Source organism: Cannabis sativa, chromosome 1 (genome assembly GCF_029168945.1).
Source record: "Cannabis sativa cultivar Pink pepper isolate KNU-18-1 chromosome 1, ASM2916894v1, whole genome shotgun sequence".
Classification (NCBI taxonomy): domain Eukaryota; kingdom Viridiplantae; phylum Streptophyta; class Magnoliopsida; order Rosales; family Cannabaceae; genus Cannabis; species Cannabis sativa.
Window position 1 is genome coordinate 12034210 of NC_083601.1, and position 13707 is coordinate 12047916.

General features: G+C 33.9%; 1 protein-coding gene and 1 non-coding gene across 2 annotated transcripts; both read right to left on the bottom strand.

The window, feature by feature from the left end:
• Window positions 1-2701: 2701 nt before the first annotated feature.
• LOC115706708 (uncharacterized) lies at window positions 2702-5485 on the bottom strand. Its single transcript, XM_030634421.2, has 8 exons — window positions 5147-5485; window positions 4871-4987; window positions 4481-4784; window positions 3978-4392; window positions 3782-3881; window positions 3597-3656; window positions 3434-3517; window positions 2702-3328 (listed from the first exon to the last, which is right to left on the bottom strand). The coding sequence occupies exons 1-8, from the start codon at window positions 5216-5218 to the stop codon at window positions 2909-2911; spliced, it is 1572 nt and encodes a 523-aa protein (XP_030490281.1). The 5' UTR covers window positions 5219-5485; the 3' UTR covers window positions 2702-2908.
• Window positions 5486-5766: 281 nt separating this feature from the next.
• TRNAK-UUU (transfer RNA lysine (anticodon UUU)) lies at window positions 5767-5839 on the bottom strand. Its single transcript has one exon. It is a non-coding gene; the product is annotated as a tRNA-Lys (tRNA).
• Between the last annotated feature and the right edge of the window lie 7868 nt (window positions 5840-13707).

The following is a 13707-nucleotide window of genomic DNA, read 5'->3' on the forward strand; positions in this document are numbered from 1 at the left end:
GATAATTCAACCAAACCTTGTTCACCAATGTGTCCCAATCTAGCATGCCATAACTTGGATTCTGAATTACATTTGTCAACAGCAGCAGCATGAGCTGGTGTGACAGTTTTTCCATCAAGATAATAGAGACCATGTCTCTTAATGCCCTTAAGCATGAGCAATGAACCTTTAGTGATCTTGATTACACCTTTGCTTGTCTTGTAATCATAACCTTCATCATCTAATGTTCCCAAAGAAATAAGATTTCTTTTCAGATCTGGAATATGCCTAACTTTGTGTAAAGTTTTGAAAGTCCCATCAAAACTTTTAATGACAATAGATCCAATTCCAATTACACTACATTTGTGATCATTCCCCATTACAACACTACCACCATCTATGCTTTTGTAATCCATGAACCAGTCCCTATTTGGACTCATGTGATATGTACATCCACTATCCATGATCCAATCTTGATCCTTGTGACAAGAACTGGTGCATACATCACCATCTGTTGAACTTTCAACATTAGTTTCAGTGTTAGAGATTGTAAGAACATCCCCATCTGAATCATCAATTACTGCATTAGAGTCATTGTTGCTGTCCTCATCTTCTTTGTCCTTCTTTTTCTTTCTTTTGTCTCTTAAATCCCAACAGTTTCTAATTAGATGTCCAACTTTGCCACAATGATGACATTTCCTTGTTTCTCTAGGTCTTGATTTCGATCTTGAATTTGACCTTGAGTTTCCTCTGAACTTTGAGTTGCTTCTCCTAGGTATTCTCCCTCGAACCATAAGTGCATCATCAGTTCTTGATTCTTGCTTGGCTGCTTTCTGCCAATTCAACTCAGCATCCCTTGATCTGAGTGTACTCATCACATCATCTAATGTTAGAGTGTCCCTGCTGTACATAATTACAGTCTTCATTTCTTTGAACTGATCAGGCAATGCATTGAGCAAGATCACTGCTTGATCTTCTTCCTTTATGGTTTCTCCCATATTGGTAAGAGCTAACACAATCTTGTTAAGTTCATCAAGATTCTGATCCAATGAAACAGTGGCATTCATCTTAAACCCATAAAACTTACCTTTCAAGAAAATCTTAGTAGCAGTAGATCGAGCCATGTATAATTGATTGAGTTTGCTCCAAATTCCAAGGGCTGTCTTCTCACCAATCACTTGCCTCAGCACATTGTCTGCCAAGTTCATGACAATGGCAGATCTTGCTTGTTTCATAACTGTGTCAGATTCCTTCTTCTTGAAATCATCCAAGTCCTTCTTCTTGACATCATCAGAGTCAAGATCATCATCCAAAGCTGAATCTAACTTCTGGTAGATTAATATGGCTAGCATCTTTTCTTTCCATAGACTGAAATCACCAGTACCATCGAATCTTTCCAAATCGAACCTTGCTGATGAAGAACCCATTGCAGCTGAGTTTCTGGTTTGTTATTTACACGATCTGAGTTTCAAAAGTTCTTGAATCCTTCCAGTTGGCTCTGATACCACTGTTGTAATCATACAACACAAACTCAGATCAGACTAATGGTTAGATAATCAACAATAATTAAATGACAAAACCAAGATTATAAACAATATAATTTGAACAAGAAAAACAGAGAGAAAACACAAGCAATTATCCTGGTTCGGATCTCAAATCTTGAGTCCTACTCCAGCTCTCCCCCAAGGAGATTTCTCCACTATAAACTTGCAATTACAAACACCAATTTCAGTACAAGATCATCATGAACACTCTTAGTCTTTCTAGGCTCTTGAACACTCAAAACCAGAGCAATTTAGCCAAACTAGACTTAAGTTTCATCTGCACAATCTCTCTGATCTCTCTCTCTGTATCTTGTCTTCTCTTCCTCTTTTTTCCTTGCTTTCATCAAGAGAATTGAGCCTATATATAACCTGTTAGATGCTGACATGTCCAGCTCTTAACAGTTCAATCCGAAGTTAGTTAATAACTAACACAATAACTAACAACTAACTGATACAAGATGAAAGAGTTAAAACTGAAAGTAACTAACTTTCAAATAACAGTGGAGGTAAAAACTGGTTTAGTTTTGAGTGGATTATTTACCACAATTATTTTATAGGCACACATTGTGTTTATTATCTGAAGCTTTTTTTTTTGTTCTTTAATGGAGATTTTTTTGGAGAGAAGTTTTGCAGTTTTCAGAATCGAAAATTGTTTTTAGGATGTTCGATCGGTTGTCGAACGAAACTTTTTTTTTTTGTTCGTTAATGGTTTTTTTTTTTCAAGTTTTGATTTGAATTCTCAGATTTTGAATTATAGATTTATAGGTTTCCTTTTTTGATTATAGATCACACGCTGTTTAAGAAATTAAATCCCTTGAATTTCGGATGATTACAACGCGTTTGATGAAGATTACAGACTGGGTTTATTTTTGGATTTACGGTAGGTGGTGATGACGTGTCACGTTATTAGGAGTGCATTAGATTAATTAACGTCATTTACGTTAATAGATTGTAAATTACGTATAAATATGAAAATTTCCCTTATATAAATGTAAAAATTATTCGAACATCGGTATAAATGTAAAAAAAAGTGTCAATTTAGGTATTTAGTGTAAAAATTTCTAAATATTGATATTATATTTTTACATATTAACAAAATGTGAAACTCTATAGCCACATACCTATACGTATCTAATATTCCTTTAGACTAATTTAGACTTTGTTTTCGAATAAAATAATTTCCAAGTGTAAATTGCTCCAATGACATTGAAAGCTGTCATATTAAAAAAATTATAAAAAGAAAAAAAAATTAGTTTAATGTTGAGAATTATGCGTCACATCACTTGCATCGACTCCTAAATTAATTCTTTCCATTTTTGGGATTTAATTACAAGGCATCGAATCGACATTTGTTACAACAAATATATAATCATCATATTTGGTTATTAAGATGGTAACATATAACGAAACTCAGACTCATAAGGTTGAACTTCAACCATCTTGTTAATGGGAGACTTTGTTTCTCCATTCAGACATTCCATCATCAATCTTTTCAACGACCCACAACGTGGCAATTGACTATAAATCCATTCCAATAACGACTCCATATCATCTGCAAAATCAGACATGTACCATTCAAGAAGCTTTGGCACAATAATCTTTTTCCTGCTTGTAATTCCTATTGAAGCTTCCAAATACTCCACTTTTGCTCTCTCCATTTCGTTCACTATGTTATCTGGTGTATAAACTCTTACAGCTGGTGAGGACCAAGTGCCTCGGCATAGAGCAAAGGTCACATTAGGCTCAGGGTACCCCAAACCATAGGCATTTCGCAACAACACTTCCTTTTCATAAGCAGGGCCCTTCTGATTAAGTTTGAAAAATTCTTTACAAGTTTTGTCTTTGAAAGAGTCAAAAGAATATTATTGTTGTTTAGTCAAGTAGGAGGAATATATGACTTGAAAACTTACATGTTTTGATTTGGATGGATACCGGAGAATAAAATGCTCAATGGCTAAAGCATTTAATATTATACCACCTACATTTAGTGTAGCCTGTTTTATAAATGAAACAACTATTATAGTCAGCATGATGATTATGTTTTATAGAGAGTGAAAATATAAGTAACATTACCTTATTCATTAGTTGCAGAAGCTTTTCTTGTGAGGTAGGCAGCCCATGTTCTAAAAATGCCTGAAAATTTAAAGACAGAAAAAGTAGTTATTAATTACTATCTTTAATATTAAAACCCAACTAACTCTGTTGCTTTTTTTTATTGTTTCTGTCTCTTTCACATTGCTGAAGGTGTCTTACAGTACATGCATTATGCAGGCATTATAAACATTGATCCAAAACGCTAGCTTCTGTTTGTAGGCCAAGAATTTCAAGTCTACACCACACAGTTTATGCATCAAAACCCTGAATTTTGAAGACAAATGAATAAGAACACAACTAGTTTTAGACAAATATTCAAATTCTCTTAATTTGCTACTTTCAGAAACTTGTAAGACAAACCTCAGTTTTCTAAATCCAGTCAAACATTCCGAAAAGCGTGTGACATCTAAAGATGAGCTCGTGATTTGAATAAAGTTCTTGTAAGGACCTACATCTCTTATATCCAAATCTGGCAATATGCCATAAGGGTCAGAGAATGAAGAGTTGTAATTGAAAAGAAATGCAGGTGGTTTGCAGTTGAATGAGGTCTTTCCTATGAACCCTTTCGAGTTCATACAAGAAAGAGTTAGTTTTGGAACAATTGGTGATCCTTCTCTATCCACAGATGTCTGGTTTAACTCAACAAAAATGCTTATTAGACACTTGAGCAACTCTTCTGAGAGTTCATTTGGTTTCATAATGTAACTTGTATTCTCTACTTTCCCCCTTCTTCTCCTTCTCCCACTATCTTTCCTTGTTAATTCAGCAATTTCTCCTGCTCAAACACAAAAAATCTCTTAAACATAATAAAAAAAAAAACAAAGAAAAAGTGTTCTGTTATACACAAGCAAGGAGTTTATTACTGTTGGAAAATGAAGACCGAGTATCTGATGCAGAACTCAATGATGCTCTTCTATCCCCATTCACTCTTTCTTTTCTCAAAACTTCATAGTTGTGTGATCTTGATCGGTTGTCATCAAGCACTGACCCAATTTTGGCTTCGGACAACAAATGATTCTGTTGCCACACTCTCTTTTGATGCCTTAAATCCAATCCACTGCCTTGTGCTCTCTCTTGGTAAAGCTGCATAGTTATCTCATCAACTTTTCTCTCCAACAAATAAATCTCTTCCTCCACCATTACTATCTCGGAAAGTAGCACCTGAATCTACATTTGATATCATACAAAATTTCTCAATCTGTTACAGTTTCCATCTTCAAATAATATATAGATAGATATATAGTTACATATACCTGAGGTGGTAGATAAGTGGAAAAACTTGGATTTGAAAGCAAAGGTCCATTGAGGGCATAATGCAAAACATTTCTTAGTGTTTCCTCTCCTTCTAGTTCTGCTTGCAATGTCTTAACCTGTAAAGTAATCACAATTAATGCCTATGTCTAGTTCTTTTTTCATGTCAAACTTGTTCTGCTATTCTTAGAGACTAATTCAAAGAATGAATGTTCTTTGTTTTTGTTTTTTGGTTTAAACAAAAAAATCCCAATGGAAAATGACAGGAAATAATTAACCTCTTCTTCAAGAGCAAGTCTCCTATGCTGCTGATCCTCACTTCTTTGCATCAGAAGCTCCTCAAATTTCATTGTTCTGTTTTAACATAAAGAAGAAAGTGTTTACTATTTTGAAGAGAAGTTGCTGAGTTAAATAAAGAGGGCATTTCTTGCTCTTATTATTATTATTAAGATAAAAGGAGGTGGTAGAGGTGAGGTGGTAGAATCGTGGGAACCATTAAAGGTAGGTGGAATGGAAGGGAACCTAAGAAAAGGAGGGAAATAGGAAAATGAAAAATTGTATATTCATTCACTAGATTAGATGAACCGTTGGAATCAATAAATATTGTTAAGAATTTTGTTTTTTTTTTGATAAAAATTATTAAGAATTTATTGTTAATGTTTTGAAGAGTCATTTAATTTGACGTATTGCTGTGGTTTTTCTTTTCTTCTTCACATGAAATATCTTTCATTAAAGAGTTTGGATATATAAATTAAGAATTTGCAAGTGTTGGGGAGGTGGAGACGTGAAGCGCATGAACATTTAACATACGAACCTAAAAGCTTGGAACACTTAATGACAAAACAAACACTTGAGAATAAAAATAGGAAAACTTAAAATAATAAAAAAAAAACATTCTCGCCGTCTGTGGGAATCGAACCCACGACCACGTGGTTAAAAGCCACGCGCTCTACCGGCTGAGCTAAGACGGCTACTTGAAGCAATTAGTTTAATTTATTAACTTAAATAAACTGTACTCTCAAGGAAATTCTTCAGCATCGGCTACACATGTCAAAGGTCTCCGTTGATTCTTAAATAAAATGTACTCTCAAGGAAATTCTTGCTCACACACGACACGGACCAGGAAGACAAGGTGGACTAATTGGGCCAGACCCGAAGTCGGGTCTTCTTCCTCTTCTATGTTTATAGTTTCAAACGGGGATAAAAGTTTCGGTGGTCATAGCAGGCAGTCCAACTACCACAAGGGTCTGAGACCCTTGAACCCAATCGGGTTCTTCACGTGCATGGGTTGTCAACATCACCCATGCATGCATATGGATGTCGCTAGGGTAGAGGAAATGGGGCACAATACTCGAGGTGGCTAGGCCATCGTGCATGGCCAGAGTGTTAGATAAATTAATAATAAATTCAAGATTAATTTGTATATAACATAGAACACAATAATAATATATAATAATTAGGTATACGTACCTGATTGATGTTAGACTTTTATTTGGGCTTACATTAAATTTTATTGGTTTTATTAAAACTTGGGTTGATTGGATAGTTCTTTGCTGTGTTAGCCCATGTTGTTGGTGATCAATTGTTAATGGGCTTAGCATCTGTGAGTAAAGTCTAGGTGAAGCAGAAGTGTGGGCTTTTCTAGTTGACTGAAGCCTTTGATGAGCGGCCTGTACCCCAACTAGGGTTTTGTAGCTAAGTCCCCTCCCTAACTCTATAAATACATATTGTCTCATCACAATTGTATACCTTTTGATAATCAGATAAAATAAACTGCTTCTGATTTAGAGATCTAGGGAGGAAGACTTAGTTGATAGTATTGTACTATCGAATTGGAGTAACTGCTGTGGATCAATCAGAGATAATTGCTATGGATCAATCAGGTACACATACCTAATTATTATATCTTATTATTGTGTTCTATGTTATATACAAATAGATCTTGGGTTAATTGTTAATTTATCTATCATGTGGTATCAGATTGCCTATTGTATATGATTTAGAACCTATAATTAGTATAATTAATTTGCATATGTTAATTATCCATAATTACATATAAATTTAGTTATTATTTTATGTGCAATTTTTTGTTTATAAATCTTAAAACTTTAGGGGTTTTATTGATCGTTAAATTCTCTTTCAATTGATATATTATATGCATGAAATCATTGTGTATATTAAGAGAATTTTTAATTTTAAAGTTTTAGGGTTTATATAATTACATTATGAAATTATAATTTGTGTATTTTGATTTTATTGTTTTTGATCTAAAATTGATAATAGATTTCTCATAATTAATTGTTTATCAATGTTCTTACACAATTTATTTCGGGTTTCAATGAAAAATTAATATCACAAACTATTTTTTTTAAGTTCTTAATTTTCGGATTACTTTTGCCATGAATTCTAGAGATTTAACCTTTAATACCCGAAATTAGTAGCGTAGATCAATTAGAAATTCAATCCCGAGCAAAACCCATCCAAAATCCCCACTTTTCGTCGAATTTTTGGCCGGAAAACACTTGCAGACCCGACTGGCCGAATCGGGTCACGTGACCCGAATTGCTGGACCCGCTGGAGGTTGAAGGTGACTCCCAGCCGCGAAGCCCACTCGCGCAGGTGGCGCGTGGGGGCGGCTGGGATGTCGTTTTCCGACGTTTTTTTTTCAGCGTTATTAAAATTCAATTTCTGATTTTTCTATGATTTTTAATTAATTTTTTGACTCCGTTTAATAATTATTATTATTTTAATGATAATTATGCAGTTAAAAAATTATTAAAAATAATTTTTGATGATTTTTCAAAATCCGTAAATCATAGAAAATTTTTTGGGTTTCTTCTCGTTCCATATGACATAGTCACTCTCTTATTTAATTTATTTTGACTATGTAGTCTCCACAAATTTTCTTATATTCACATCTTTTGATTATTTGTTGTTCTAAAGTTATAAAACTTGATTATTTGATATAAAAATAATGTGTTATGGTGGACACTTTATTTTTTTATCAATATAATAAAAGCAATTATATATCTCTTTTAGAAATTTGGTTGAAAATTATTAATTTTCAATGATTGTTTTATCACCAAATTTCACATGTTGAAGAAAATATTATATTTTTGGTTGACTATATGTGTAATTACTTGCCCAAAGGTAGTATTTACATATATTAGTTCACATTCCATGAAGTGAGTTAATATTAAATGTATATATTTTAATTATTTGCCCAAAGGTAATAATTTAAATATATAAATTTATTATTATTTTTTGCTTGAATTAATACATATTTTTAAGAAATTTATTTGCCCAAAGGTAATAAAATTCTTAAATGATATGTATTTTTTTTTTTTTTGTTAACTTCATGAAGGTAAATCATGTGTGTGTTATATTCTCACCCCAAAGGGGAGTTTATAATGACCAGTTGATTCTACAATATTTTCTAATACATTGCTCATATTGCTTATTCAAGTTTTAATTTTTTGAATTTTTTCAGTCTCCTTTTCTGTGAACAACAATAATGCTTCCATCCATATTTTGAATGCTTCCAACTACAAGACATGGAAACGAGATGTGGAATTTACTTTAGGCATAATGGATATGGACTTGTGCCTACGAGAAGAAAGACCTGCTGATCTTACTGACTCCAGTACAACTACCGAGAGAACTCATCATGCACAATGGGAAAAGTCAAGTCGACTTAGTCTTCTTACTATGAAAAGATCCATTCCTGAACATCTATTGAGTGGTTTGCCAGACACTACAAATGCCAAAGAGTTTTTCAATGCTGTAGAAAAATTATACGACACTGGTGAAAACGCTGAAGCTGGACATCTTATGGATGAAATGACAACCATTAAGTATGATGAATTAAAAGGAGTGCGAGATTTTATTCTGAAATTGGTGAATGTTCAGTCCAAGTTAAAAGATCATAATATTCCTCTTCCTGACTCTTTCATTATTCATCGAGCTCTTCATGCTCTTCCTGCCTCTTTCAGCCTAATCAAAACAGCATACAACACTTACAATCAAACATGGACTATCAGCGACCTAATTTCTCAGTGTGTAGCTGAAGAAAGCAAGCTTAAAAGGGAGAAGAATGAATCTGCTAACTATGTTTCTCACCTCAAGCCCAACAAAGGAAAAGGAAAATTCAAGAATAAAAATGATGGTGCTACTAAACATAATGGTAATGGTAAGGAGCATAAGAATAAACAGAAGAATAACAATGGAAAGTCCAAATACTCTAATGTGAAGTGTTACTTTTGTGAAAAATTGGGGCATCGGAGAACAGACTGTCACAAATTTAAGACTTGGTTAGAAAAGAAGCAAGCACAATCAGGTAATCCTTTGGCATGTGTTTGTTTTGAATCTAATCTAGTTGATGTTCCTATTGATTCTTGGTGGTTAGACAGTGGTGCTACTGTTCATGTTTCTGCTTCCTTACAGGGGCTAAGGGATCTCAGGAAGCCAAGTGAGAGGGAGTCCAAGCTTAAAGTGGGCAATGATGTTGGAGTTGACGTTATCTATGTTGGAACATTTATTCTTGAATTACAGTCTCGTGATAAGATTATTCTGAACAATACTTTTTATGTTCCTACTTTTAAAAGGAATTTAGTTTCGCTTCCGCTTTTGGTTAAACAAGGATATTCTTTTCATTTTGCAAATGATAATGTTGACATTATGCTTAACTCTCGAATTATTGGAAATTGCTTTTATTCTGATGGTCTTTACAAGTTGTCATTGGCTCCTTTAGATTCCTCTTTTAATGTTGTGAATACTGTGGGTAAAAGACCTCATATTAAGGAAACATCCTTATTGTTATGGCACAAAAGATTGGGTCATATTTCCAGAGAAAGGGTTGATCGTTTAATTAAATCTGAAATACTTCCTCCTCTTGATGTTTCTGATTGGGATACTTGTGTTGATTGTACTCGTGGAAAATTGACTAAAACAAGAAAGAAGACTGCAAACCGCAACAATCTTTATTGGAAATTATCCACACGGACATCGCTGGTCCTTATTCCACCACGTTGTGCAGAAATAAGTATTTTATCACTTTTATCGATGATTTTTCTCGTTATGGATTCACCTATTTAATTAAAGAAAAATCTGACGCCCTTGATAAACTCAAAATTTTTCGAAATGAGGTTGAGAAACAATTAGGAAGAGTCATCAAAGTTTTTCATTCTGATCGTGGAGGAGAATATTATGGTCGTTATACAGAATCTGGACAACAGATGGGGCTTTTTGCAGAGTACTTACAAGAAAATGGTATAGTTGCTCAATACACTATGCCTGGTTCACCTGAGCAAAATGGCATTGCTGAAAGGAGAAATCGCACTCTCATGGATATGGTTAGAAGTATGATGAGTAGAACAAATCTTCCAGAGTATTTATGGGGTGAGGCACTTATGACTGAAACTTATATTTTAAATCGTGTTCCCAGTAAATCTGTTCCCAAGACCCCTTTTGAGTTGTGGACTGGGCGGAAGCCTAGTCTTAATCATCTTCGAGTATGGGGTTGTCCAGCTGAAGTAAAGATTTATGATCCTAATTTGAAAAAGTTAGATCCGAGAACAAATCGCTGTTATTTCATTGGTTATCCAATGCGTTCAAAAGGCTATCGCTTTTACTGTCCCACTCGTGGTACGCAAATTGTTGAATCTCAGACTGCTAAATTTCTGGAATTTGATGTTGCTGAAAAAATTCCTTCAACATCTCTTGAAATGGGAGAGTCATCTAAAGGAATTTGTATTCCTATGTCATTTTCAAGAGATGATAATAGTAGTCTCCATCCTACTCCAGTTGGTAATGCTCCCATTGTTGATGAATATATTGCTCCCGATATCGAAGATGATGAAGGTCCTATTATTGATGAAGGGCCTATTAATGATGAAGCTCCTATTGTTAATGAGAATCCTGTTATTGAAGAAATTCCAGTTGTGGAAGATGTTATTCAAAACAATGATCAACAAAGAGAAGTTATTCCAGAAGTACCTCCTCTAAGAAGATCTCAGAGACAAAAGAAGTCAACAAAGTGTCATGATAATTTTGTTTATCTTGGAGAAGGAGAATATGATATTGATCATTTTGTGGATCCTGTCACTTTTAGTGAAGCACTTAATAGTCCACAATCTTCAAAATGGTTAACAGCTACGGATGATGAGATCGACTCCATGAAGAAAAATGGTGTATGGGAGCTAGTTTTATTACCTGATGGTTTTAAACCAATAGGTTGTAAGTGGATTTTAAAGGCTAAAAGGGATAAAAAGGGACAGATTGAAAGGTTTAAAGCGCGTTTAGTGGCTAAAGGCTTTACTCAAAGAGAAGGTATTGATTACACTGAAACTTTCTCACCTGTTTCCACTAAAGATTCATTCAGAATTATTATGGCCTTAGTTGCGCATTTTGATTTAGAGTTGCATCAAATGGATGTTAAAACTGCTTTTCTGAATGGAGAATTGAATGAGGAAGTCTATATGTCTCAACCTGAAGGCTACAAGGAGAAAGGAAAAGAACACTTAGTTTGCAAGTTGAAACGATCCATTTATGGTCTCAAACAGGCATCTCGCCAGTGGTACTTGAAGTTTGACAAGGTTGTGACATCGTTTGGTTTCGTAGAGAACAAGTTTGATCAGTGTATTTATATGAAGATCAGTGGGAGTCGTTATATTTTTCTTGTTCTTTATGTAGATGACATTTTACTTGCCAGCAGTGATTTATCACTACTAAATGAGACCAAAAATTTTCTGTCTTCCAATTTTGATATGAAAGATCTTGGAGAGGCATCCTATGTTTTGGGGATTGAGATCCATCGTGACAGGAATCGAAAAGCTCTTGGCTTATCTCAAGAAGCTTACATTAATCGTGTGCTCAAAAGGTTCAACATGGATTTGTGTAAAGCTGGTTCTGTTCCTATTCTGAAAGGGGACAAGTTCACTAAGCAACAATGTCCTAAGAACGACTTAAAAAAGAGAAGCAATGAAGAATATCCCATATGCAAGTGCAGTAGGGAGTTTGATGTATGCTTAGGTTTGCACTAGACCTGATATTGCTTTCATGGTCGATGTTCTTAGGAGATATTTATCTGATCCTGGCCATGATCATTGGGTTGCAGCCAATAAAGTTTTGAGATATTTGCATAGAACGAAGAGTTTTATGCTTGTGTATAAGCATGTCAACAATCTTTAAGTTGTTGGTTATTCAGATTCAGATTTTGGTGGTTATGTAGATGATTTAAAGTCAACTTCTGGCTATATTTTCACTTTTGTTGGTGCTGCTATTTCTTGAAAAAGTGTTAAATAGACTTTAATCGTATCATCTACTATATATGTTAAATTTGTTGCATGTTATGGGGCATCTTTGTAAGCTTTATGGTTAAAGAATTTGATTTTAGAGATACGACTAGTTGATCCTATTTCCTCTCCTATACTAATCTATTGTGATAATAGTATTGTTGTTTTCTTTTCAAAGAATAATGAGATTAGTAGTGCTTCCAAAATTAAGGAAATAAAGTATCTCACTATTAAAGACTTGGTTAAGAAAGGAGACATTGTGATAGAATATTGAAAGACCAAGTTTATGTTTGCAGATCCTCTAATCAAAGGATTAAGTGCCATATTGTTTGATAAACATGTTTTTGATATAGGCATTTTATAATCTTTTGCTCCTTTGGGTTAGTGGGAGTTTCTTGTTTTATCTTTTGAGATTACATTTATATGTAGTTTACTTGTTGATGTTATGAACTACTTTGTGGGCCAATAATTTTTATTATTGGATGTTTATGCTTTCAGTTAGGCTTTGTTATATTCTCGAGAATAATTGAATTGAAAGCATGTAGTTCATATCTTGTTGTGATCATTGTATTTTAAGTATATTTACTAAAAGACAATGATATTTTGTTGGCTTAATTTTTTAAGCAAGTTTAGTGACACTTACTTATTTATTAAGTAGTGTATGTTTAATTTCACTGGCTTATTTATTAAGCATCACGGTATCAGTGAAATTGAGGACTGATAAGGATATTATGTTATTTTAAATTGGTCACATGTTGAACATAATTCCTTACCACACTACTAGACTTATTGACCATGTCGATTTAATACTTTGGTATTTGTGATTATGAATGTCTTTTGTTGAGTTAAAAACAATATGACTGTCATAGTTCATTATCAAAGGTTAAATTGGACCGGTATGTTCAGATGCTATCAGAGAACTATCATTTTGTAAAGTGGCCACAAATGTTTTCCTGTTGTTCAACCATGAGTCGTTTTCAAACAAAATTATTTTAATATAATATATATGTATTAAAATCAATGTAGCCCAAGTGGGAGAATGTTAGACTTTTATTTGGGCTTACATTAAATTTTATTGGTTTTATTAAAACTTGGGTTGATTGGATAGTTCTTTGCTGTGTTAGCCCATGTTGTTGGTGATCAATTGTTAATGGGCTTAGCATCTGTGAGTAAAGTCTAGGTGAAGCAGAAGTGTGGGCTTTTCTAGTTGACTGAAGCCTTTGATGAGCAGGCCCAGCCCAACTAGGGTTTTGTAGCTAAGTCCCCTCCCTAACTCTATAAATACATATTGTCTCATCACAATTGTATACCTTTTGATAATCAGATAAAATAAACTGCTTCTGATTTAGAGATCTAGGGAGGAAGACTTAGTTGATAGTATTGTACTATCGAATTGGAGTAACTGCTGTGGATCAATCAGAGATAATTGCTATGGATCAATCAGGTACACATACCTAATTATTATATCTTATTATTGTGTTCTATGTTATATACAAATAGATCTTGGGTTAATTGTTAATTTATCTATCAATTGATCCATAGCAATT